Source organism: Rhagoletis zephyria, unplaced genomic scaffold (assembly GCF_001687245.7).
Source record: "Rhagoletis zephyria isolate East Lansing unplaced genomic scaffold, Rhagoletis_zephyria_1.1 Rzeph_scaffold_03184, whole genome shotgun sequence".
Taxonomy (NCBI): Eukaryota; Metazoa; Arthropoda; class Insecta; order Diptera; family Tephritidae; genus Rhagoletis; species Rhagoletis zephyria.
Genome location: NW_016160267.1, coordinates 15,433 through 39,117, shown reverse-complemented (window position 1 = coordinate 39,117; position 23,685 = coordinate 15,433). Strand labels below are relative to the sequence as shown.

The 23,685-nt window shown below is 34.6% G+C and overlaps 1 protein-coding gene across 5 annotated transcripts in view; it reads right to left on the bottom strand.

Annotated features, from left to right (window-relative positions):
- The window catches only part of Ptp61F (Protein tyrosine phosphatase 61F), a 47,907-nt gene extending 26,825 nt beyond the window's left edge, over window positions 1–21,082 (bottom strand). For all 5 annotated transcript variants that reach the window (XM_017623429.1, XM_017623430.1, XM_017623432.1 and 2 more), the window contains exon 1: window positions 20,283–21,082. In XM_017623429.1, the coding sequence (XP_017478918.1) occupies window positions 20,283–20,450 (168 nt within the window). In that variant the 5' untranslated portion in view covers window positions 20,451–21,082. The remainder of the gene's footprint in view (window positions 1–20,282) is intronic.
- Window positions 21,083–23,685: the final 2,603 nt, after the last annotated feature.

The following is a 23,685-nucleotide window of genomic DNA, read 5'->3' as shown; positions in this document are numbered from 1 at the left end:
CGGACGGTACTAGTTCTTACTGCCAATATAGGAGTATTACATATATGATCTCTGCATATGATCTCAGCACATTTTCAATGTATTTTCAACAAAATTCTCAGATAGGGTGTTTTTCAATCAAATTCTGAAGTAGGGCGTTCTTGAATAGTTTTCTGAGATAGACCTTTTCGAACTGGCTGCCAGGATAGGTCGATCTTCCACTCAGGTGACGATATAGAGTATCTACTCGCCGAATTATGACCGATATATGGTTATAATAAATACCTAGTTTTCATTAAAAATTTGGTTTGAAATTTTGCTGAAACTGTGAACTTTTCAATAAAATTTTCCGGAATATTTTGAGTACGCAGTTTTACAGCGCATTTAATTCTAGTTGTTTGCTAAACAATTGCATTGATTTTTGATAATTTTTCTTCTATACGAAAAAAAAAATCGAGTGGTATAAGTAACTTTCACCATGTTTTACGAATAAAAAATATATTTTTCTTTCCAGATAATTATATTTCAAATTATAAAACGAAATTTTGAATCCGACCGTTTGCGAAATTTTGTTCTTGACCCAAATGATATTGAAAGTTTTTCCGAAGATGAATTTTTTAAATTAATTTTTTTCAAACAATTTCGTATAAGATACATGTAAACATGATTCTATTCGATATTTTTTTTTTAGAACTTTAAATACAAACTACAAACTTCAAAATTCCACAATTTCGTAAAAATGTCTTTTTCAAAAATTTGATGCATTGCAATGTCATGTCAACTCAAACAAGGTGTTGTGCCATGTCATTCCATCCCAAACATACTGTTTTAGCATGTCGTTGCTACTTAGCTAAGCTGTTGTGCTTCTGTAGCATATTTTTAATACTGTTTGATCCTGCCTTGGATGAAAATATATACAGGTTTTTAATTAGACAATTCTTTAATGCATATTACTATAATAGGTGCTTAAAAAGTTTACAAAATCTCTTCCCGTATACAAAATGTAATTAATAATACTGACTATAGGTGCGTTCGTTTAAAATCTCCAGCAGAAACCAGCCAACTGCCAAATTCCGGAGAAATGTCATCTGTTCTCTCACAAGAGAGAAATATCCAAAATAGTACGCGAACAGAAAATTTGCAGAAACTTGCAAGTTAGACGAACGGCTGATATAATTTTTGTTTACATACAAAAGTGTAAAATTTAAAACGTACGAAAAGTCATCGCAAAGTGTTATACTGACACAGTTTATTGATTAAACAAATAACTACTTATTTCTTACAAGTTTAATTAGTCGCATTTTGTAATTTTTATCTTCCAAACCATCAAATTCAATTTTGTGATTTGCGTAAATGCCAACCAGCTGTTTTTGATCAGCTGTTTTCCTGTTGGCAAATTGCTGTTGGCAAAAATTTTTCTCTGCAGAAACCAGCAGCTTCCCCTCAAAATGAAATGTCACTTTGCTCTCTCAATTTCCCCTACTTTGCAAGTTTTTTGCGTACGCGAACGCAAAAACTTGTAAGTTTTGGTTAAACATGAAGAATTAACAGCTACGCGAACGAACCTTATGTCGCATGTGTTGCATGTGTTGCTTGTGTTGACATGTATAGTTTTGATGCATGATTTGATTTCAATTATTCGACAGTGTCTTCATATGTTATTGTGAAACATGGATGGGCGACATAATATGTATGAACTGGCACTTGCATGATGTGACACATGTCGCTATGTTTTATAGTTCAACATTTGCAGGTCTTTAATACAAACGTAAGAAACTGAAATTCAAATCATTCTTATTATTTCTTACATAAAATATCGTTCTTAAGATTTAGACATAGGATTATTTTGAGTTCAGCTTCAAATTTAGCGTCCTCGAAAACCTCTGTAAACCTGAATTCATATGAATGTGCCAAGGCATATCGAACAGGTAGTAGCATTAGAGCAAAAACGACATTTACGTGTATTTTGTTGTTGCTTCTGGTAACTAAGGTGTCAAAAAATAGTATATTTTTTTAAATATCATAGTGGGTGATGTGAAATATATAAACCAAATTTAAAATTGGTGCGACTTTCTTTCTTTGTAAATTTGTTTCAGTCCGGAAACATCAATCAATACATCCTTTTGAGTTAAGCAAACATTCCTAAGGCTGATTTTCAATTGCTTAATATTTTTGAGGTGTTTGGAGAGGGTTGCCACCCGTTTAAAATGTGAAATTAAAATTAATTTAAAGGCCAAATAAATAATTAAAATATGGATATCAGTCGAAATGGCTTTGAAAAGGAGGGCTTTATTTAGGAGGCCTGCCAAGTGTTTGAAAAATCAAATTCGAATTAATTCATCAGTTAATTGAAATTTGTATCAAAAGAGAAAGAGATTGAAAGAGCTTTTAGCTTGAAAGTATGTTTGAAAAGTATTTTCACCTGTTGGATAGTCGAATTTAGTCAACTTACACACAAGTTTTATGAAAAATTAATTGAAACTTCGAATAAATAAATAAATATTTTTCATTAGCTTGCCACCCTTTCGAAAAGTCATACGGCTCTGAATGAGTATATACGTATATTATACGAGCGGGAATTTTTTGTGAAGGTCATTAGATTTGCGCCGTTCTTTCCAATTTCAAGTATGAGAGGTGGCATAAAGACCTTGGGCTGTATATATGGGTTAAGATTAAATTTTTTGAAGTGGGATCTTTTTTATCGGTACAGCGTGATTTCAAATTTTGGGTATTAAAAACCGAAACTATGCGAGACCTCGCTTCACCCAGAAACGGCTGCACGGAATTTAGATGAAATATGGCACTCGGATCGCTTATAACTCTGAATTACATTTGGAATATTTTTTAGATTTTAGAAATTCAATGTTGCCCGTTTTAACGCCATGCGGGTTCACTAGTTTTTTTTTTTGTACTACGCTCTACTTTGATTGTTTCTGGATACTTTGTTCCAATTTAGTTCAATTATGGACAAATATAGTATGTATGTATGCATGAAAAAAACCTTAAAACAATACAAATGACAAAAAGTGTACACCACTCATACGTACATACATACATATGTATGTATGCATGTCCATATGTACTTAATTTCGCGTGCAAGAAAAATTACAAGAAAAAATGTTACGCTGCTTTGTTTTCGAGGTGACTTCTTTTGAAGCAACATCAAACTAATTCACGCCGTTGTACCCACATTACTGTCAGCCAAGACGGACGGCTAGCTGTATGTGGGGATATCTTACCACACATCTGTCATGTATGAATGCATTAAAAATATACATACATACATACTATGTATATTTATTACATTTAGCACAACTAAAACAATTAAAACGGCACGGAAATAGCGCATGGAGAAATGCATCCACATAGCTTTTTATGTACGTATGTGTCCATGTAAAAAGTGCAAATTNACGGCTAGCTGTATGTGGGGATATCTTACCACACATCTGTCATGTATGAATGCATTACAAATATACATACATACTATGTATATTTATTACATTTACCACAACTAAAACAATTAAAACGGCACGGAAATAGCGCATGGAGAAATGTATCCACATAGCTTTTTATGTACGTATGTGTCCATGTAAAAAGTGCAAATTTTCAAAGTAACTTTTATGAATGAATTTCTTTCGAATTAACAAGGCAAACGAGAAAAACAAAAAAATACGTACTGTATGTAGCAGCCATAGTGGCTCAAATGCTCGTGCATATGCAGTTGCCGGCTTGGCTTCCCTGTGGGAAATGTATCTATCTATAAGTTAACTTGTAGTTGATTAGGAAGGAACTAAGGAACACTTGAGGAAAGCTAACTAAATTTCTATGGCGATAGCCGCGAAATAGTCATTCAATAGTCTGCATTTAATGACAACCAATTTGTAACTAACTACTTTTGGACATAAAATATCAATAAGAAAAAAAATATTTATATTTTTTTACTTAATTATTTATTTACTTTATTTTANAAAACGTACATACATATGTAGCAGCCGTAGTGGCTCAAATGCTCGTGTATATGCAGTTGCCGGCTTGGCTTCCCTGCGGGAAATGTATCTATCTATAAGTTAACTTGTAGTTGATTAGGAAGGAACTAGGAAAACTTGAGTAAAGCTAACTAAATTTCTAAGGCGATGGCCGCGAAATAGTCAAGGGTGGTTAACTTTGCATTTAATGACAACCAATTTGTAACTAACTACTTTTGGACATAAAATATCAATATGAAAAAAAAATATTTATATTTTTTTACTTAATTATTTATTTACTTTATTTTATTACATTTAATATTTGTTGACATATTCGGCTGTAGGTGGTCCCATATTCGAACTCCGTCAGACATAACTTCAAAATGATAATATAAAATTTTGATCTTCATTTTATTTGTTCCCAATTCGAAAAAAAGGTATTTGTGAAGTGCAGAAAGAAAGTGTATTCAAAGTAAAATTTGTATGAGGATACTTAAATAGAAACAATTTAAGGAATCTCCCGATTATGTCTGCATTACTTTCAACTAGTTTCAAATTAGCTTTTTCTAGCTAACTACAAGTTATATATTTTATAGAAATTCCGCAAAAAAGCTAACTTCACTTTGGTTATTTTTATCCTTTAATAATTTTTTTCTGCAGGGTTGCGGCTTGCTCACTATCACAGTGCCGGTTGTTTTCGCGTATAATCAACATTTCACACATACATAATTAGGCATAAATTGTGGTTGTGTTCGGCGGCGCTTCGGTGGTGGCGTTGTTGGCAACAGCATGACTGGATGAGCAGTATGTACATATGTATGTACCTGTACTGCAAATGCAATTAAAGTGGAAATGCATAGCCGAATCACATACACACATATCGCACACGATCTTCAAAAGTGACACAACTCAAAAATTGGCATTTTTGAAATTATGCACATAAAATGTACACGGAGCTTTCATTTAGCTTTCAGCAAAAGCTGCAGCCAATTTTTGTTATAATTTGTTGACAAAACGTTAGGGAAAGTCTTCCTTGCCCATGTGCCAAGAAATGGTTTTTCGCATTTTCTAGTAAACGTGTAATTTTTAGTTGTGTCTCTTTTGAAGACGGTGTGCGATACGTACATACTGCTTCAAGGTAGCGTATGTGGCACGCAAGCAATGCACCTCGTGTCATATATGTATGTATGTATGCATGACTAATGTCGTGTGGCAATGGGAACACAGAAACAGAAAAAAACAATAACAATTGAGTTTCTTAACAATATCTAAATATGCATGTATGTATGTATGTATATAGGTACACTTCAATATTTACAAGTGAAAAGATGAGTTATAGTACATTTGGCTTTTTACACCTTGCGCTAATAAAAACTCGACACTGCTTTAATTTAATCATTTTGTTCCAAAAAAAAATATTTAAAATTTAATACATATGTATCGTACCCCGCCAACCCATTTGAAACACTACTCAGATATTCGTGTCTTCAACTTTATCCGACTTTTTGAAATAAATTTTTTTTTTTATAAAAATATAGTTTATTCACTAATAAAAATCAACTAAAACAAAGCTTAAAAATTTGCGCAAAACTTGCGGAAACTCATTAAATTTTCATACAAATTTCAAAATTTTTAATCCGAATTTTTAGGAAATTTTTCGGTATGCAGGTTTGTAGCCGATTTAATTTTAGTATAATATGGTGCAACTTTCAAGTGGCTGCAAAATACCGTTGATTTTTAATATTTTTTTTTTTGCTGACGATTTCAACGCATTTTTACCATAAAAAGTTTGTTGGATTGTTTTTTTATATGGAAGAGAATGCCTAGCAATGCCAACAAAAAATTGTCAAAAATCAACGATATTTTGTAACCTCAGCTTTATAGCCGTTCTCTGCTTAACCCTGGTCAAGTGAAGGTACGCTTCTTTTAGTAGTTGCTACGCTATTTTTAATGCAACAAACGGCAAATAAATTCACTAACGTAGGCATATTGACAAAATACATATGAACAAAACGTAAAATCAAATGTTTACTTCAAAGTCCTTTTTCTCCAAAGTTTATTTTCGAAATATACATAGATACCTTTTAACTTTCCCTGTCACTTATGTATGTGCATACATATTTAGCAAAATTGTGCGTTTTTATTGGTACGGAGTGTATGTCTAAGTTTATAAGTAATGTGTATGTTTAACCTGCAACAACATCGTTAACACAATTCTGTCAAGAGTATATCAGGTCCACGAAGCGCTTGTATTTTCCAAAAATACCGATTTCACCCATTTTCTTTGCCAACCTAGCCTGGACAATGAGAAACAAACGTACCAAATTTTATTGCGAAATGTCATTTAGTTTCCGAGAAAACGACCGTTGCTCCATACAAGCTGAACGAACAACTGTGCATTGTAGCAAAAGTTAATATACAGAGAATTTGGTTGTATTTTTCATTGAAATAAGAGATTCTAAAAAACTACACAAATTCAAATGGAAACATTAAATTCTCATAATACAATATTGTTCTTATCAGTGCAATGAGACATGAGAGAATTTCCCTCTTATCACACTTTTACCAGAATCATCAACCGGGTTTTTCTAACTTACCGTAACTGAGTAGGCAATGCTCAACATCCTCAAACAGCTGTATGTAAATATATACATATAGGTACTTGAAAACAAATGACAGCTGTCACGAGAAAACCTCGAATTTGCAATTTAAGGCTAAACAAAAATCTGAATAATTTTCTATATCAACAACTCCGAAATCTACAACGTCCACATGCAAAAAATGTATGTATGTATGTGAATATGCATACTACATATTAAATTCAAACAAATTTTATCTCATTGAATGTCATGCAATGTACTCTTACACATAAGTCTAGCACAGAATAGAGCTGCAAAACTATCGATGGTTGGACCATTCCATATTTTCGATAGTATTGGGCCTCCCCACTCGTTAGTATCGATACTATAGGTAAGAGAAAAAATATGTGATCCTCACTATCCTCACTAACATGAATGTTAGTTTTTATTTATTTGCTTAGTCTAAATTCACCATTTGAGTGTGCTTTACTAAAAATTACTAAATTAGTTATTTAAAAGAACAAAAATCTAAATTTTATAATTCATTATCTTACGAGAACTATGCAAGTCCCAATTTCAAACATTTTACGAAAATTAGAAATTTTCGTATCATCAAAATTTCGGGTTTTTTAATTAGTATTCTTTGAAAAGTTTTGAGTATGCATTTTTGAAGTCCATTAGATTTTAGTAAAATGTGCAAATTGGAAGTAGCCTGGGCTTGCTGTTGATTTTTGAATTTTTTTTTGTTGAGGGTGTTGCTCATTGTCGACATATAAAAAAAATTCCGAACATATTTACTTTGTATATGTTTACATGATCGCACAAATAATTATGAGTTCTTGAAGTAGGAATTATTACTGACATCGAATAACGTAGTAAACAAGGCGAATCTATACAAGGTGGTGTTATCGGATCCGCTGATTTCACGGCGAATTCGTACCTTTTGTCAAAATGATGTGTTTTTTGTAATTTTGTTGTAGTTGTAATTTTTGTTTTTGTTCTGTTAACACTACCTTGTATAAATTCGCCTTGGTAATAAAAACGCGATGAGAAAAATATTTCCAAAAGTATCGCGATAGTGACCACCATTCATCGATAGTGGTGACAGTTTGAAACTATCGATACTATCGATAGTGTCATCGATAGTTTTGAAACCATAGCACAGAAGGATTCCACAATTGAAACTATCGATAGTGCCATCGATAGTTTTGCAGCTCTAGCAGAGAAGGATTCCACTTGTAATTCTAAGAAAATTTGCTGAAGAAATCATGGGTCTAAAATCAATGTGGAGTTTGCCAAATTGCGAAAATAGCGTTCTTAACATTTGGCGATAGTTTCGATAAGCGCTTAAATTTCGTATTTCTGCACTTATCTCTTTCTTAAAACTTCTCCTAGAGGGCGCAACAGCAAAAATGTTCACATTTTCTTTGAAACCTATTTTCACAATTTGGCAAACTCCAAACTGATTTTAGACCCATGGTTTTTTCGGCAAATTTGCTTAGAATTACACGTAGAATGCTTCTGATTCAGGCCTATAGTAAAAACAAAAAAAAATGACCCGCCCTAACGTACATACATATGTACTTAGTTATGTATACATATTAACAAATGCATTCATTTCTAGTACTGACAACATTTTTTAATAATTTTCGTGTGACTTGCTTTTTTTCCATTAAACGTGTTCGAAACTATCAATGCACTTTTACATCGTTTGTAAGTATGTATGTATGTACATAGTTTCACTATTTTGCGATATTTTCATTGACTTGATTTATGAACGACTGTTATCAGTATCAGCCATCCCACTAATGACGACAGAACTTATGGTGAAATCCATTTCGTTATTGCAATTACTCATTAAATGCCATGCAACTATCATTATTGATATGCATTAACAGGTGAATGCGCCGTACGACCGCCCTGGAGTAGAAAAATGCTAATCTAAAGCAAATCGAAAATTGATTGGAAAAAAATTTCCGGTTCAATGATGCACTTTTAGTTTTTCCCTGCGTGACCGAGGGAAAATAATCAATGAGTTAGCGTATGTATACGCTCATTCATAATCGTTTACAGTTAATCGCATAGACTTTCATTAATTTGAATCGCTTAAATCGCAATGCTTTTTAAGAGATAGGAAAATATACACTTATTTAAAAAGTATTAGAAAGGTGAGAATGGTATGAGAGTGGCGTTAGACTGGAACAGCTTTTACTCACAAATCAGTGGTTGCAGCTGCAACTCAGCCTCTGCAACGGTCAGTATCCTTTTAGCTGATAAAACCGTATATGTTCACCATACTTGCCGTAGTAATTGTGCGGAATTGAGGTGACTTTAAAATGACATAGCATATCCTAATGTTCAGTTGTAAAACTTTCTTTTTCTTTTTACCTTTAGCCCTATCTCTATATTTGATTCTTTCATTATTTTTTATCTTTATTGCCTTACCGCGGATAAGGTGGTTCTCGAGACACAAGCCAACGACCTTTATGTTACTATTGGTCTANGTAATCGCATAGACTTTCGTTTTGTGCCTCACAATTTTATTCCCGGAAGTTTTTCATTAATTTGATTCGATTAATTCGCAATGCTTTTTAAGAGATAGGAAAATATACACTTATTTAAAAAGTATTAGAAAGGTGAGAATGGTATGAGAAAAATTTACACAACAGCGTTAAGTGGCGTTAGACTGGAACAGCTTTTACTCACAAATCAGTGGTTGCAGCTGCAACTCAGCCTCTGCAACGGTCAGTATCCTTTTAGCTGATAAAACCGTATATGTTCACCATACTTGCCGTAGTAATTGTGCGGAATTGAGGTGACTTTAAAATGACATAGCATATCCTAATGTTCAGTTGTAAAACTTTCTTTTTCTTTTTACCTTTAGCCCTATCTCTATATTTGATTCTTTCATTATTTTTTATCTTTATTGCCTTACCGCGGATAAGGTGGTTCTCGAGACACAAGCCAACGACCTTTATGTTACTATTGGTCTAACTATCATAGTTTATATCCACCTCATGATCTAAGGACTGGAGCCCCAAGTCTTGCCTGCTAGAAGTTTGCTCTCGTGACATTGGAAGTGATCGCATCAACAATGTGCCTTCCACAGAAGTTTAGAATATAGGATTAAACCTACGTTCTTAACTTTGGTGGATACGTTGACGGCGACCCCGTTCAAAGTAATGTTCCTCATACCTGGAAGTGTTCTTTTCCTAAAGAAGAGCACAATAACTGTTTTGTAGGGGTTTATGTTTAGACCCAATTAAGTTCCCTTTGAACTATGCCAAAGCAAGTACTCACTAACATTTCTCCAGTGGTAATCATGATGTCATCTGCATAACCTTGACAGCGGATGCCCTTATCAGTGCATTGTGAAGGAACAACACAAGAGCGGTAATAACACTCCTCCCTGCAGGCATCTCGTTATTTATAGCGTCCCATGCTCTCCTTGATGTCTTTTTCAATATACTGGTGTGAAGAAGTATAATTATCGCCTTGTATTTCCGTTGATAGGGCATACAGTGCGGTGTCCGTGGACCTGCACACTCTGTAGGCGTATTGGTCCGGATTCAAAGACGTCTGTTTCAGAGTGTTGTTCCTGATTTCTTCATTGCCTTTAGCTAGAAGGAGATTAGACTTATCTGTCTGAAGGACTTAGCGAAATAGTAATTTCTCTTTCCTATTTTCGGGATAAAAATAACCCGAACCCTTTTTTAAACCTCGGGGATGTGCTAGACTAGCCCGCAACAAATTAATGAGGTGAGGAAGTAGGACGTCTTTGCCCTGCTTCAGCGACACTGGACTGATGCCATCCACCCCAAGGGGACTTGTACCGATCGAAAGAGTCCAAAGCCCAGCAGACTGACTGGTGGGTGAAAGATTCCGAACCAGTTCCAGTCTGCTGAAGATGCTCTAATTCGTCGGGAAGTGAGCCGAGAGCACGGCGGTTGCCCTCTTCTTTTCGTTACCTGAGAAAGTGCCATTTGTTAGCCGAATTGCTAGTCTGGTTCCTCTGTGGTCCCTTGTTAAGACTTTATGAAGCTTTGGCAGCAGCAGAAATCGATGAGGTGCCTTCACAGAACTTCCTGAAGCTGCCACGTTTGGCCTTTCTGATCTCTTTACTGAATTTAGTTAGACTGGCTGCGTACTCATCCTAGTGAGCCTTAGAGGTAGCAGAGATGTGACGATTTGAAGTACTTGCGTTGGACAGGTGCGCATGGTGCTCCTGTAATGCCTAACTTTCCCAGGATAGCGCTTGAACTATTTTGCTTGACTTTTAGCCATCATACGAGAAGTTGGTTTATCACTGGATTGAATGATAAAAATGTCCGTTTAAGGGATAACCTCCAAGTTTTACTATGAAGACTTTTTTTGACAGGCATACAATTTCTTAGTAGCCTTGTTGGAAGAGCTATGAAATGTGAATTTCAGTTGAGCCCTTTGTCCGGGGTCATTCCTAGTTATTTTGTATTATACTTGGTTTTAAGCCCGTTAGTCATCGATATCTCAGCGTTATTTTCGCTCATTATATTAAAATCACCCTTGCGAGTTTAATTTTCTTTTTTTTTAATTTTGATATACACGCGTATGCATCTTGGTTTATATTTATGAGTGTACTAGGTCTGAAAGCATTTGAAAAATTACTAATACAAATCTTACGGTTTCATAATTTCCACTGAATCTAATTAAATTTGAAACTTTAGTGAAATACTTGAACTAAAGCAACGCAAATATTGTACACCGTTACGAGGGCTCTTCAATAAGTTCCTAAAATAGTGAAATGATTTTTTCCAGCAGCTTGATTTTAAGTACGGTTGAACGTTCGAACACAATTAGGGTATTCATAAGACGTCGTAATGTTTTAACGTAAAATGTAAAATTTTTTAACATAAAATAACGGTTTAAAATTTTTTAAAGGATTTCAAACTACACCAAAATACTTTTAAGCTAATAGAAAATACATATGTAGTTATGCTGGATTTCCACTAGGCATTAAATGACAGAAATTTAATGAGAAACTTGGGCATTAAAAAATATTGTTCTCATTAGTTAAAAAAAATAGTCATTAAACTCATTTCCTCATGGCATTTTTTAAATGCCTCAAATTTTTTGTCATTTCAATGCCTAGTAAAAATTCGGCATTAGCTTTTATTTTATTCTAGGTAGCGTCTAAATTCATTCTAACCGCTATATTACATTGAAAAATTTTATGAATTTAAGACATTGCGCCGCTTAAGATGTCTGAATGTCCGATCTTGATAGAATCGATTGCAAAATTTAAATCTTTAGCTAGTAGATAACATCTATTCTAACATCAGCAAAGTTCAGATAACTTAGGAGATCGTAAATTTATGTGACTTTTTTATAAAGAAAAAGACAGTCGTAACAGGAAGATAACGGATATAGTGGATGAAATATATAGTTCGGCAAATAGGGCAACAAAGCTCAAATTAATAGCTGCAAAAGGGATAGAAAAGGAAAAAAAGCCCAAACAATTAGAATGTTCATCCATAAGAATAACTTAAGCACACTAATGTCGAGGAAATACGTTCTGATTTTCAAAAGTATTAGTCAAAAATCAAGACTGAAGCAGGCGAAGAATCACCGTTTAAAAGATTTTTTTTGAACACTTCATTCCAAGGTGTACACTTTCATTTGTTGCCTTGTGTGTATAGTGTACGATTTTCGCTTTAACCATGTCACGACATATTGTTATGCTTTCCGTATATTTAACAAATATGAAAAATATTTCTGTTTACTTTTCGTTCTTGAATTAATGTTTCTTATACGCTTAAATAAAACAAAGCAAAGATTTTTGTTAAAAATTCGTTTTATAATGCAAAAAGGAAGTTAAAAATTCTTCGTTCTCCATAGGAAATGCGCCTTGGGCTATTGTATGTATTTATTGAACGACCCTCGTAAACAAATATTTGATAGCTAACAACCAAAACGAGGAAAAGAAGAAATACTCATCTCCTACGTACATACATACAAACATACATAGCTTGCAAGTTCACCGAATCGCATGACGACCGACCGCCTAGTTGTCTGACTGACCTTCCAGGAATGTCGTTTGCTTTCATTTCAAATGCTCCTACTATACATTTTGTGCGTGCGTTTGTATTTCACCTCTTTTCGCTGAAAAAAACATAACAAAATATGATTTGAGAGTGGAAGAGAGCGAGTGAGTGAGTGGCTGTGAAATGTGGCAGGGAAGCGAATATTATAAAATGTTCAAGTATTATTGCTTTTAGCACGAAATAAATTTTAATCTGTAGAAACTTTCTGAGAAACAAATCATCACGCGCAAATGGCAGCATGCTTGCGGCAAGTCGGCTAGAATCAGTTTTTTTGCTTTAATTTCATACATATATATAATTTTGTTTTTGTTTTAGCAAGGTGATTTCTGGATGATGTTATAAGTATGGATTTATGTAAATGCAGAAGAATCGATTAAAAATATATACATAAATAGTACAGTAGAATCTCGAAAAAGGTAACCCAAATGTCTCAAGGGTAATTAACTTTTTCGAATTATTATCTTTTCTAAGCGGTTTGCAAAATTTAAAAAATAGAATACATACTAATGTACATATGTATGTACATTAGGGTGCCTCACTGTAGCGGGTTTTCCGACGGAATTATGAAATATATTACATATACTCGTATTTTAAGAATTCCGTCAAAATATTTCCGAAAAATGTTAAGATTTACCTGAGCTGGACCGATTTGAAAATATGAGTTTTTTGCAGGGAATGTACGAATACACATGCATACATATACAAAGTTATGTACATACATACATATGTAATGCAAAAATCTCCCTGCTCCATTGTTTTACTTGACTCAAGTTACTTGAGTCAAAACAAAAGACTTAAGACACAAACTGAATTATTTTTTGTGCTTACTTAGCATAATCACACATGTACATATGTATATCGATCTAATTAGACATTCACCAGTTTTAAGTGAGTTTAGATTTTTTTTTAAACTAATCGTATCAGTTTATATTCTTCAAAAATTTTGAAGTATGCATTATGAATATTCAGTTCGCCGTACCTAGACAGCTTGTTTTCTTGTTAGATTTTTCCAATTTTATCTGCAATACAAAAGCTAAATAATTTTTCAATATTAGCCTTGTCGAAAAATTGTCAGTTCCATTATTTTCACCCATCCGATGGGCAGTTAACATATTCTGTGCCTGTCAGAAACTCATATAAATGCTAGAATAGGAACGACCTGTACAATAGTGAGATCGCAAATAGCATTCCCAGTATAATTTCACTGAAATACCACAAAGAGATTGCTGAAATCGACAGTCGCTGAAAGTATTGATTGCAAACTGAAATTTACGCATGTAGGCTTAAACAAACAGGTAGGCGTTTAGAAGTAAAGAATTTGGTTAGATGTTTGTAGTGTAGTGTTCGATAATCACTCATGTATGCATGTATGTACGTATCGATACATGAACAATCGTACATACATACACATGTATTTAAGTACCACACATCAGCATATGGCAAGCGATAACAGACATTTTCGATAGAAATAATCACAATGCTACACAATTCAAGTTGGTGTAGGCGATCTGCAACAGGCAAAAAGGATTTACGAGTACGTACACCAAACTTTTGAGAATAGAGTCAAAATCGTATCAGTTGCATACGCTACGATTTTGCATTGACATGAAGTGGGAGGATGCAAATTTACTTTAGCAATTTGAGCAGTAAACATTTATTAAATCGAAATTGATGTCTAATATTTGGCTATCACTTATTGATTTAAAATAAGTCCAACAACAATCTTAATTAGCAGGTAGCATTTTTTTTCTTCTTAAAAAAAAAAACCATATTCGATGATTACCCATAAAATATTCTCGTTAATGGTTTAATCTCAGCTTATTTCCACTCGCTTTTGAATTGGCGCGCTTTCAGCCAGCAGTAATGATGACGAATTTTCGGCAATGGAATACAGGTTAAAACAAGAAAGTATATGCATTCACAGAGGTGTGTATTATGACGTAACGATTAGTCAGCTGTCTTTATTATTGACATGACTTACATTAGGAAATGTAAAAATGTTTGTACGTTCATATGTATGTGTGTGTGTATTAGCGTATTTATCTAAGTATATACCCTGCAGAGAAACCCCATGGCAAACATCTGTTTCGCTTCAGATTTTTGAAGTCTGTTAAGTCTGAGTATTTTTTACAATGTTATTGATAATATCTCGAAATGTGACGAAGCTAATCAGAATGATAAATTGCTTATTATTTTTAAACTTGAAGCTTGCACATTATTATACTAAAATTTTATTGGGGATATAAAATTGCATAGCATTTTTTTTAATTCGGAATAAAAAGTTTGAAGTTTCGGTTAACAATTTTTCATTCTTATATTATATTTAATACAACCTATCTGCAGTTTTCACAAACATGAGATTCCTATATAAACATCCACCTTAGACTTAAATAAATTTTGTTCGAAAAACAAACAACTCGATTTTCTCCAGAAAAATGAAAGCTACATCCTTTTTTATTCCACAACAAATTCGCAGGTCAAAAACTACTATTAATGGCATAGTAACATATTGGATATCTAAATTCTATCGACTAGATGTATGGTGTCAAGTTAGCACTACATACCATTTTTTCTTAAAAAACGAAAGCTAAAAATTATTTTCTTTAAAATAAATATTTCTTTGCGTTGATCGCTGGTTCAAAGCAATTTATTTGCTACAGGGCAATTACATACCTAAATATGCACATATTTACATACATATGTATATGTATGAGTGCATTTTTTTTGCAAATACGTTCACATGTGGATATACACACATATGTACATAACTTAATTTTTGTAGAATTAGTTGTCGTTTCTAAACTTAAAATCGATTTTGATGATTGAATATTCTCTTCAATGTATCCATGTACAGTGACGAACAAAAGTATTGGCACAGTGGATATTTCGCAATATATGCAAAGTTTTTTATTCTAATTTATTTTCCTTAATTTTTTATATAAATATCTATAGTTCATACTACATCAAAAAACATAAAAATAAAATCTCTAAACTTTGTGTAAAACTCAGGAAAATTCAATGAAATTGCATAATAATTTGCAACTTTCTATTCAGATTTTTTAGTGAAAGTTGTTGCTCATTTTCATATGGAAGAACCTGCGTGAAAAAACTTGCCAAAAATCAACGCGATTTTCTAGCAACTTCAAACTTACACTTTGTTATACTAAAATTGAAGGCGCTATAAAACGGCATACTTAAAATCTGAATAGAAAGTGGCAAATTGGTATATAAGTTTATTGAACTTTCCTGAATTTTGCACAAAGTTTAGAAATTTAAAAAATTTTTTTTTTTTTGTTGTATGAACTTTTGTTTTGTGGTGTAGTATGAACTACATACATTTTTATAAAAAATTATCGAATTAGAAAAAAAATCTTTGCATATATTGCGAAAAATTCACTGTTGCAATACTTTTGCACGTCATTGTATGTTAATAAGTGCTTCTAACTTACTTACAGTTGGTTTTATAAAAATGGCATATATTTACATAAAAATTCGGAATTTATTTTTAGACGTAATAATTATTTTTATAAGCGTTCCTTCCATATAGAAAGCTAAACTTGAAAATTTATGTTACGAAGTCTAAATTGGCATGTGCCGTTTTTTATTATCATTCAGGGGGTCTACTTTGTATTGCGATTCGACAAGCAAATCATTCGGATCCGAATACTTGGCACTATTAGTTTGTATTTGTGCGTGTCGACTTTCGAATCGGATTGAGTTTCGAATCACAATACAGAGTAGACCCACAGGTCTAGAATAACCACCGAATGTAAAAAAAAAAGTTCTTCATATCACACCAAAGAGTTTCAACGTGTTTCAAATCTGATTATTGCGCCAGCTATCTCATTTCTTCGACTTCCTTTTGTTAAAACTGGCCATGTGTAAATATGGGACATTCCGTTTACGTATGTATACCCAACTGTCGTGGAAACCTCGGCGTAGATATTGCAGTTAAAAGACTGAAACTTTAATCTTTCATAAGCCAATATAAGGGGCATATTTACGTCAACGTGAAGTAGCTTGCCACGTACTTCCCCTGCCAATTCTGGGTTCTTCATTACCTAATTTTTCGCAAATATTCCTTTAATCGTTATCGTCCCGCTCACATACTAAAAGGCCCAGGAAACATGATGTATAGAATAGGTCAGACCAAAGAAGAGAGACGGTAGTTGAGTGGGGGGTGGTTGAACTCCGACGATGGCATTCATGGAGCGAGAGTTGATGAAAGTAGTTATGATCTCTATGTGAATATCGTTTATCGCTTGTGTGTAAAGCATCAGGTAGTTGTCGTTTATAGTTCTGGAACTCCGCATTCAGCTTATATGACTTCTGGCGGAGGTTCCGCTTCCAGCAACTGCAATTTTATCTACTACGTATTACTAATGCCGGTGACCAAACCAGTGCGCATAGTTTAGAATTGACCTGCCAATAGCCTTGTGCTTTAACCGACCAATGGCCATTGATTGCACGCAACAAAATAATTTGGGCACGGTATTAACTGAGCATCCAATTCCTCAATTACTAAAAGTAGTTACTACCTAATCGAAACAGTTTATTTTTTCGTTTGAATTGGAGACCAAAGCAATTCCTATTCACACCCAACAAAATAGCTCAGAAGTGCCAAAAATACAGACAGTAATTACCAACAAAATCCACAAAATACGTTCGATTCTTCAGTTCAAGCGTATCATTTATTAACTAGCTTTGTGTGAATAGCATGGTTTCGCCTACGTTGTAATATAATGGGCGTAGTCACAAATATACGGCCCTATGCTGAATATCGTCATCGTCATCGTCGACGATCGTCAGCGCATCAGTAACATGGCTGAAGATGGCCGTATCGTCACTTTTACTGACGATGACGACATTCGAAGATTTGAGGCTTACACATGGTTTGCAAATTTTATAGTTTTTCCTTGAATGAATTCGTTTCTACCTTTCCAACAGGTGTTGTACAGTTGCCATCGATAATATACATTCCAATAATTTTGTTGCTACTTCGGGTGTCCCTCAAGGAAGTATCTTGGGTCCTCTCTTATTTATTAATTAATATAATTAATATTAAAAGCAAGGAATGAAACCGAAACCCAAACCGAAACCGTAACCGTTTAAAACCGTTTCGTTTTTCAAAACCGAAACCGAAACCGTAACCGTTATCTTGACCTGAAAAGGAACGATACCGAAACCATTTCAATCACAGGTTTCAATCGGTTTCCAGAAATTTACAAAAATAATAAATAAAAATTTCTTTGAAATAAATGATTTATTTAACCAAAATCAGCAACATTTTGCTAAANATTCAAAAAGTTTTTTTTGATCAAATTTGCCTTGCGTTCCCTGAGGTTTTCGGAGCATGCACCCCCCTATGCATCTCGTTGTCAACTCCTTGGCTTAAATTCATTAAATAGTAGGCGTTCATTCCTCGCTGCCTCTTTTGTGGCTGGAATAGTGTAGGGCACTGTTGATTGCTCTACGCTTTTGGAGAAGTTATCTTTAAATGTTCCGTCTCATAACTTGCGGCGGGTTTCATTATTTTATTTGGGNTGCCTCTTTTGTGGCTGGAATAGTGTAGGGCACTGTTGATTTCTCTACGCTTTTGGAGAAGTTATATTTAAATGTACCGTCTCATAACTTGCGGCGGGTTTCATTATTTTATTTGGGGTTTCCGAAATCCAACTATGTGACATTCTCGCCTCTTTTTAGAACCCTCTCTGAGATAAATGCGCTTTCGGAATGTGATCAATATCTTCATTTGTGTCCTGCTAAATTACTTTAGGTAGTATTTATGCTCCTTTGCTTTAGTCAGTAAGGATTTGTATTCCATTTGATTGAATAAATAAATGAATAAATTATAGAATTTGAGCGTAAGGTTTCAAGGCGCAAATAAAACTTTTATGATAGATTTCACTCACGCTTTTGAAAGGTTGGAAATCCAAGATTTTGGAATGCAACTATCTGAGTTTGCAATAAAAACTTTATCGAAACAAGTAAAGAGTTTGAACAATCGACTTAGAAAGACCATCAGGCAATTTGGCCAAAAAAGCTAATACTAAAATTTTAAAAACTTTGAATTCAATACCAGACATATTAGCTGTCTGTAGAAGCTGGCGTTGGCTATCTTGACANGAATAAATTATAGAATTTGAGCGTAAGGTTTCAAGGCGCAGATAAAACTGTTATGATAGATTTCACTCACGCTTTTGAAAGGTTGGAAATCCAAGATTTTGGAATGCAACTATCTGAGTTTGCAATAAAAACTTTATCGAAACAAGTAAAGAGTTTGAACAATCGACTTAGAAAGACCATCAGGCAATTTGGCCAAAAAAGCTAATACTAAAATTTTAAAAACTTTGAATTCAATACCAGACATATTAGCTGTCTGTAGAAGCTGGCGTTGGCTATCTTGACAATATATTCATCTGCCTATGTATGTATGTGGGCCCTAACCTCATACCACGTAAGGTACACAGAAATATTCGAGACGGTTAATTAATTATTTTAAAGATTTTTGTACGAATAATGTGTCAGTAAATGTCTCCAAGAACGGTGCTAAGTAATGATTTCTTGTTGGCACGCCGTGGCTACATTGAGCATGTTTATGTGTAAAGGTTCGCCGGCTCTAAATTAGTGCAATTATACAAGTTTTCCAATATATTTGTTTAATACGCTACGAAGAAATAAAAACTATATTGAGACTATTATGTTCATCTAATAAGTGATATCTTGTGAATATACCGTTTATTTATGCTCTTTTTTGAGCCCATTTTCTTCTTCGTTGCATCAAAAATGTAAATATGCATGTACTACAACAATTCTTTACTCCAGCATGCTAAGAAGGAAAACGTCAACAAGCTGTGTCTGTTTGCACCGCAGACAAATGCAATGATTCATTTCCAAAAGATAAATTTGTATGTAGATTCAACTTTTGGTTAGTGTGTAGAAGTGGTGGCGTCTGTTGCAGCAGCTGCTATTTGCTCCTGGTCATAGCAGTTTCATAGTCTTCTACGTTTTTTTCTGTAACATTGGCTTTTACACGTCACATTTAATGCCTGTGTACTCATCTGTTTCCAGGAAATGCCTGCGAAAGGAAGAAATTGTGGATTTTGTTTTTAGCGTAGAGCATTCTTACACACACAAACATTTCATACCCGTTCACGGCTTTGAACGTGGCCGGCAGCGCTAAATCACAGCAACAAACTTGCAAAGCAGTAAAAAAGAAGTAAATAGTACTACTAAGATTGGTGTACAAACATATTTACGTCCACATTTGTATATATATAATGCAAGCTGGTTTGTGGATAATGTATTTGTGAGTGCTGTCTTTGCCTTTTTCTTGATTTGCTGATAGATTTCATTGGAAGACGGAGTTTAAAAACCACTAATAATATAATAACTTCGAAAATTACGGATCTTACGATATTTAGGGAATTTGAAGGTATTTACTGAGGGGAAAAGAAAAAGGCACTTAACATAACTATATATCTCTTCTCTGCACGATTACAAAACTTTGTTCAATAATGAATATTTTACAAATAGTAATGGGAATTTGTTTTCCATCGAAAGATTATTCTTTCAAGACACAAGGGTAAGCGTATATGGAGCCACATTTTAACTTTTAATTATATAAAAATTGACCAGAGCATTCACCCGACTGCTTGCATATTTTGTTTATTGTTTACCTGGTAGAATCTGTGCCAGCCCTGACGATTAGCAATTCGATTGTACTCCGCTTCGATGCTGCCGCTACAGCTTGCATTGTCGTTACCTGCCGCCATGCTGTTCCCCGTAGCGGCGTTGCTGTCACCATTGCTCGCTGGTGTATCACTTTTGTTGCTCGTCGAAGTCATCTTTTAACTATGTTATTTAGTTTACTTTTCAATATTTTATTACAATAATTTAACAAAACTTTTTTATTCGTCGCAGCTGTGCACTTACTGCCTCACCACAAGTTCAGACAAAGGGAAGTAGTCAATTATAACCTTTTCCGACCATATATTGGTGACCAAATTGTATGAAACACTGCCTAATTCGTTGATTTTTCGTGTTCGACACAATTCTCAACAAAAATTACATGTAATTTTAAAAATGAAATATGGCGATTTCATTGATGGTGTTTTTTGCGGTGGTCTCGGAGGAATTGACAACACACAAATTTAATGCTCTTGTTGCTTTAAATTGTAGATTTGAAAAAAGATGTAGTCGCACACTTTAGTTATAAAAAAAAAAAAATTAAGCAAAAGCAAACTGTAGTCGCGGGGCACTTATTTCTGCGAAAAATATAATTGCAAAATTGGCGAATGGAAATCACGCGCACAATATTCCTCACACCACAATTGAAATTCTTTCGTTTTCTTCGCTCACGTTCACACTTTTTGTCAAGCGTAATTTTGCATTTTGCAAATAAAAATTAAGAAATATAATGAAAGAATTTCGCAGTTTCAGTACCTCGCTCGCTTTTTTTTTGTCTAATGTCTGACTGTGTTGCCGTTGTTGTGAAAAGTGTTCCATTCCAAAATGAAATCGCAGCGTTGCAACGAAAGGCCTCCAGAGACGTTACCATTTGCATTTCATCAGCGACAGTAAAACACAGGGTGGGTTAGATGAAGAAATTAAAGATAATTTTAATCGCAACTATTTTTTACTAAGGTTTTGGTGGAAAAATGCAAAAACAAAAGATGTTATTAGTAAAAATTTAAACTTACTGGTATTGTAAGAAAGAAACGCTATGTTTTTAGTATGGCAATTTGCTAACTTAGGATTTACACCAGACAATACTGTCATGACATTATATATGCACACTCTTTTACTAAAGCATGCACTCTTCTTCAACTGTCTCAATCAATGTCTTCATAATTTTGAAGACAGTAAATCGGACAATGGTTTGACGTATGCAGACAATAAGTTTGACGTATGCAGACAATAATTTTGACGTCTTGTGTCAGAAAGAAAAGAACAACGGAGACAATTATCAGCGTTTTTGACAACTAAAACGTATTTCTCTATTGTCTTCACAGCATTGTCCAATGTAAACGCGCCGTAAAGAAACGAATACATCCTAACCGGCTGTCCTCACATACTTGCAAATCTCGCTTGTGTTCTGTTTTTTCTCTCGCTAGCGAGATAGAGTTTTGTTGACTGGGCACTTGATAGCATACTTTTTCATTTGTAAAATGACGACAAAAAGAAGGTTCGAGCTTTTCAGACCAAATTTGTATTTTCCACCAAAACAAATGATTTTTCTACTCTGAAGAATTCTACGAAATGAGAAAATGTCTATCAAACCACAAAAGTCATAGTTGAAAGTATGCGCGATCTCGCAAACCGCTCGGTATGCGAAAAAAAGTATGCTTCGTACATTTTCGGTCTATATGTACGGGATCTCGCATGCATTGTCATGCGAGCGAGATTTCCAGCCCGTGAAGACGACCGGTAAAATAAGGTGATGCATTTTCAGCTGTGGAAGAAATTTATCGATTAATGAAATACTCGATTTATTACTGTTCGAGTAATGTTACGCCCTGGCTTCACAGCCGAATATACATAGCTTCGTGATAATCGTGTCAAACAACAAAACAACAAAGCATGCTGCTTATTGATCAAGGGCGGCAGTAAACTCTATGTGTCATGTGTATTAAGTGGAAGAAAATGCGAAAGGCCTCAGCAAAAAAAAAAAAAAACTTCAAAGGGCGTGTGCGAATCGGTAACAATGTTCTATGGGGAAAGCTGTGGAATAATATTTTTACATAGGGGAGACAGTTTTGCCAATCTGCTGTGTGAATTTTTGATAACCGCAAATTTANACTTCAAAGGGCGTGTGCGAATCGGTAACAATGTTCTATGGGGAAAGCTGTGGAATAATATTTTTACATAGGTGAGACAGTTTTGCCAATCTGCTGTGTGAATTTTTGATAACCGCAAATTTATGCGGAATAAAATATTACAAATTGAAGTGAAATTAATATTTTAAGAAAACATCTGCCATCGTTGATTGCAATTCATCAATTTAAGCTTTTATTTAAAGAAAAATTACACACATCAACAATCTTTGCGATTGTCAGAATTTTCTATGCATTTGTCAAAAATTTCACTAGCCTTATGAGCTACTGAAATTTTATTCACCTCATAGTGTCAGAAGTGGGATTGTTAAATAAAACTCACAGGAGAAAGTTCTCAAAATGGCAAAAATTCGATATCTAAAGATCGAGGAGCTCAAACAAGACTTGGAAAGGCGTAATTTGGCCAACTCCGGAAGAAAAGTGGAGTTACCATCACGGCTGCGAGAGGCTATGAAAGCAGTAGGCATCGACGTGGATAAGTACGACTTCTATCGTGAATCCGAGGAGACATACGAAAGGTGAAGACAAGGAAGAGGCTATGTGTTCATCGAAGGACATGGAGCAGTTATCTTCGAAGGTGGAAGAAAAGGCTTCTAGTTCAACTACGACTATGGACATCAACATGCTAGTAGCTGCAAATTCATCCCAGTTAGATACACGCTTGCTGCAGATTTCATTGCAGATGCAGGTACAGGTAACACGTACGTAATTCCTCCTGGAAGCACAGGATACACGTATGGTTCAGATGTCATCGCAGATTTCAGAGAAGGTGTCATCGCAGCTGGATGAAAAGATAACGCAGCTTCAGGAGAATTTAGCCAGAGACAACGCGCAACTGAAAGAAAGATAAAATTGAGGAAGTGTTTGAGCTGGAAGGTTGTCTCTGTGATTTGCAGTTGAATCGTCCACCTGCTCCGACAAGCGCTCCCAAGGTAAGAACCCCATTCTTTGACGGCACGATTCCTTTCCAGGTCTTTAAGCTCCAGTTCGAAAAGACGGATACATCAAACCATTGGAGTATGGAGGATAAATCCACTGTGCTATTCGTTGCAATGAAAGGACCTGCAGCGAAAATTTAGCAGACTATTCCCGAGGTTGAAAGGAACAGTTACGATGCATTAATGGGCGCCGTGGAAATAACTTAAGGTAGCGAACTCAGCGGACAGATTTACCAGATGGATCTGAAGAATCGCTGGCAAAAATCCAATAAGACTCTACTGGAATTCGCCTCAGAGATCGGAAGATT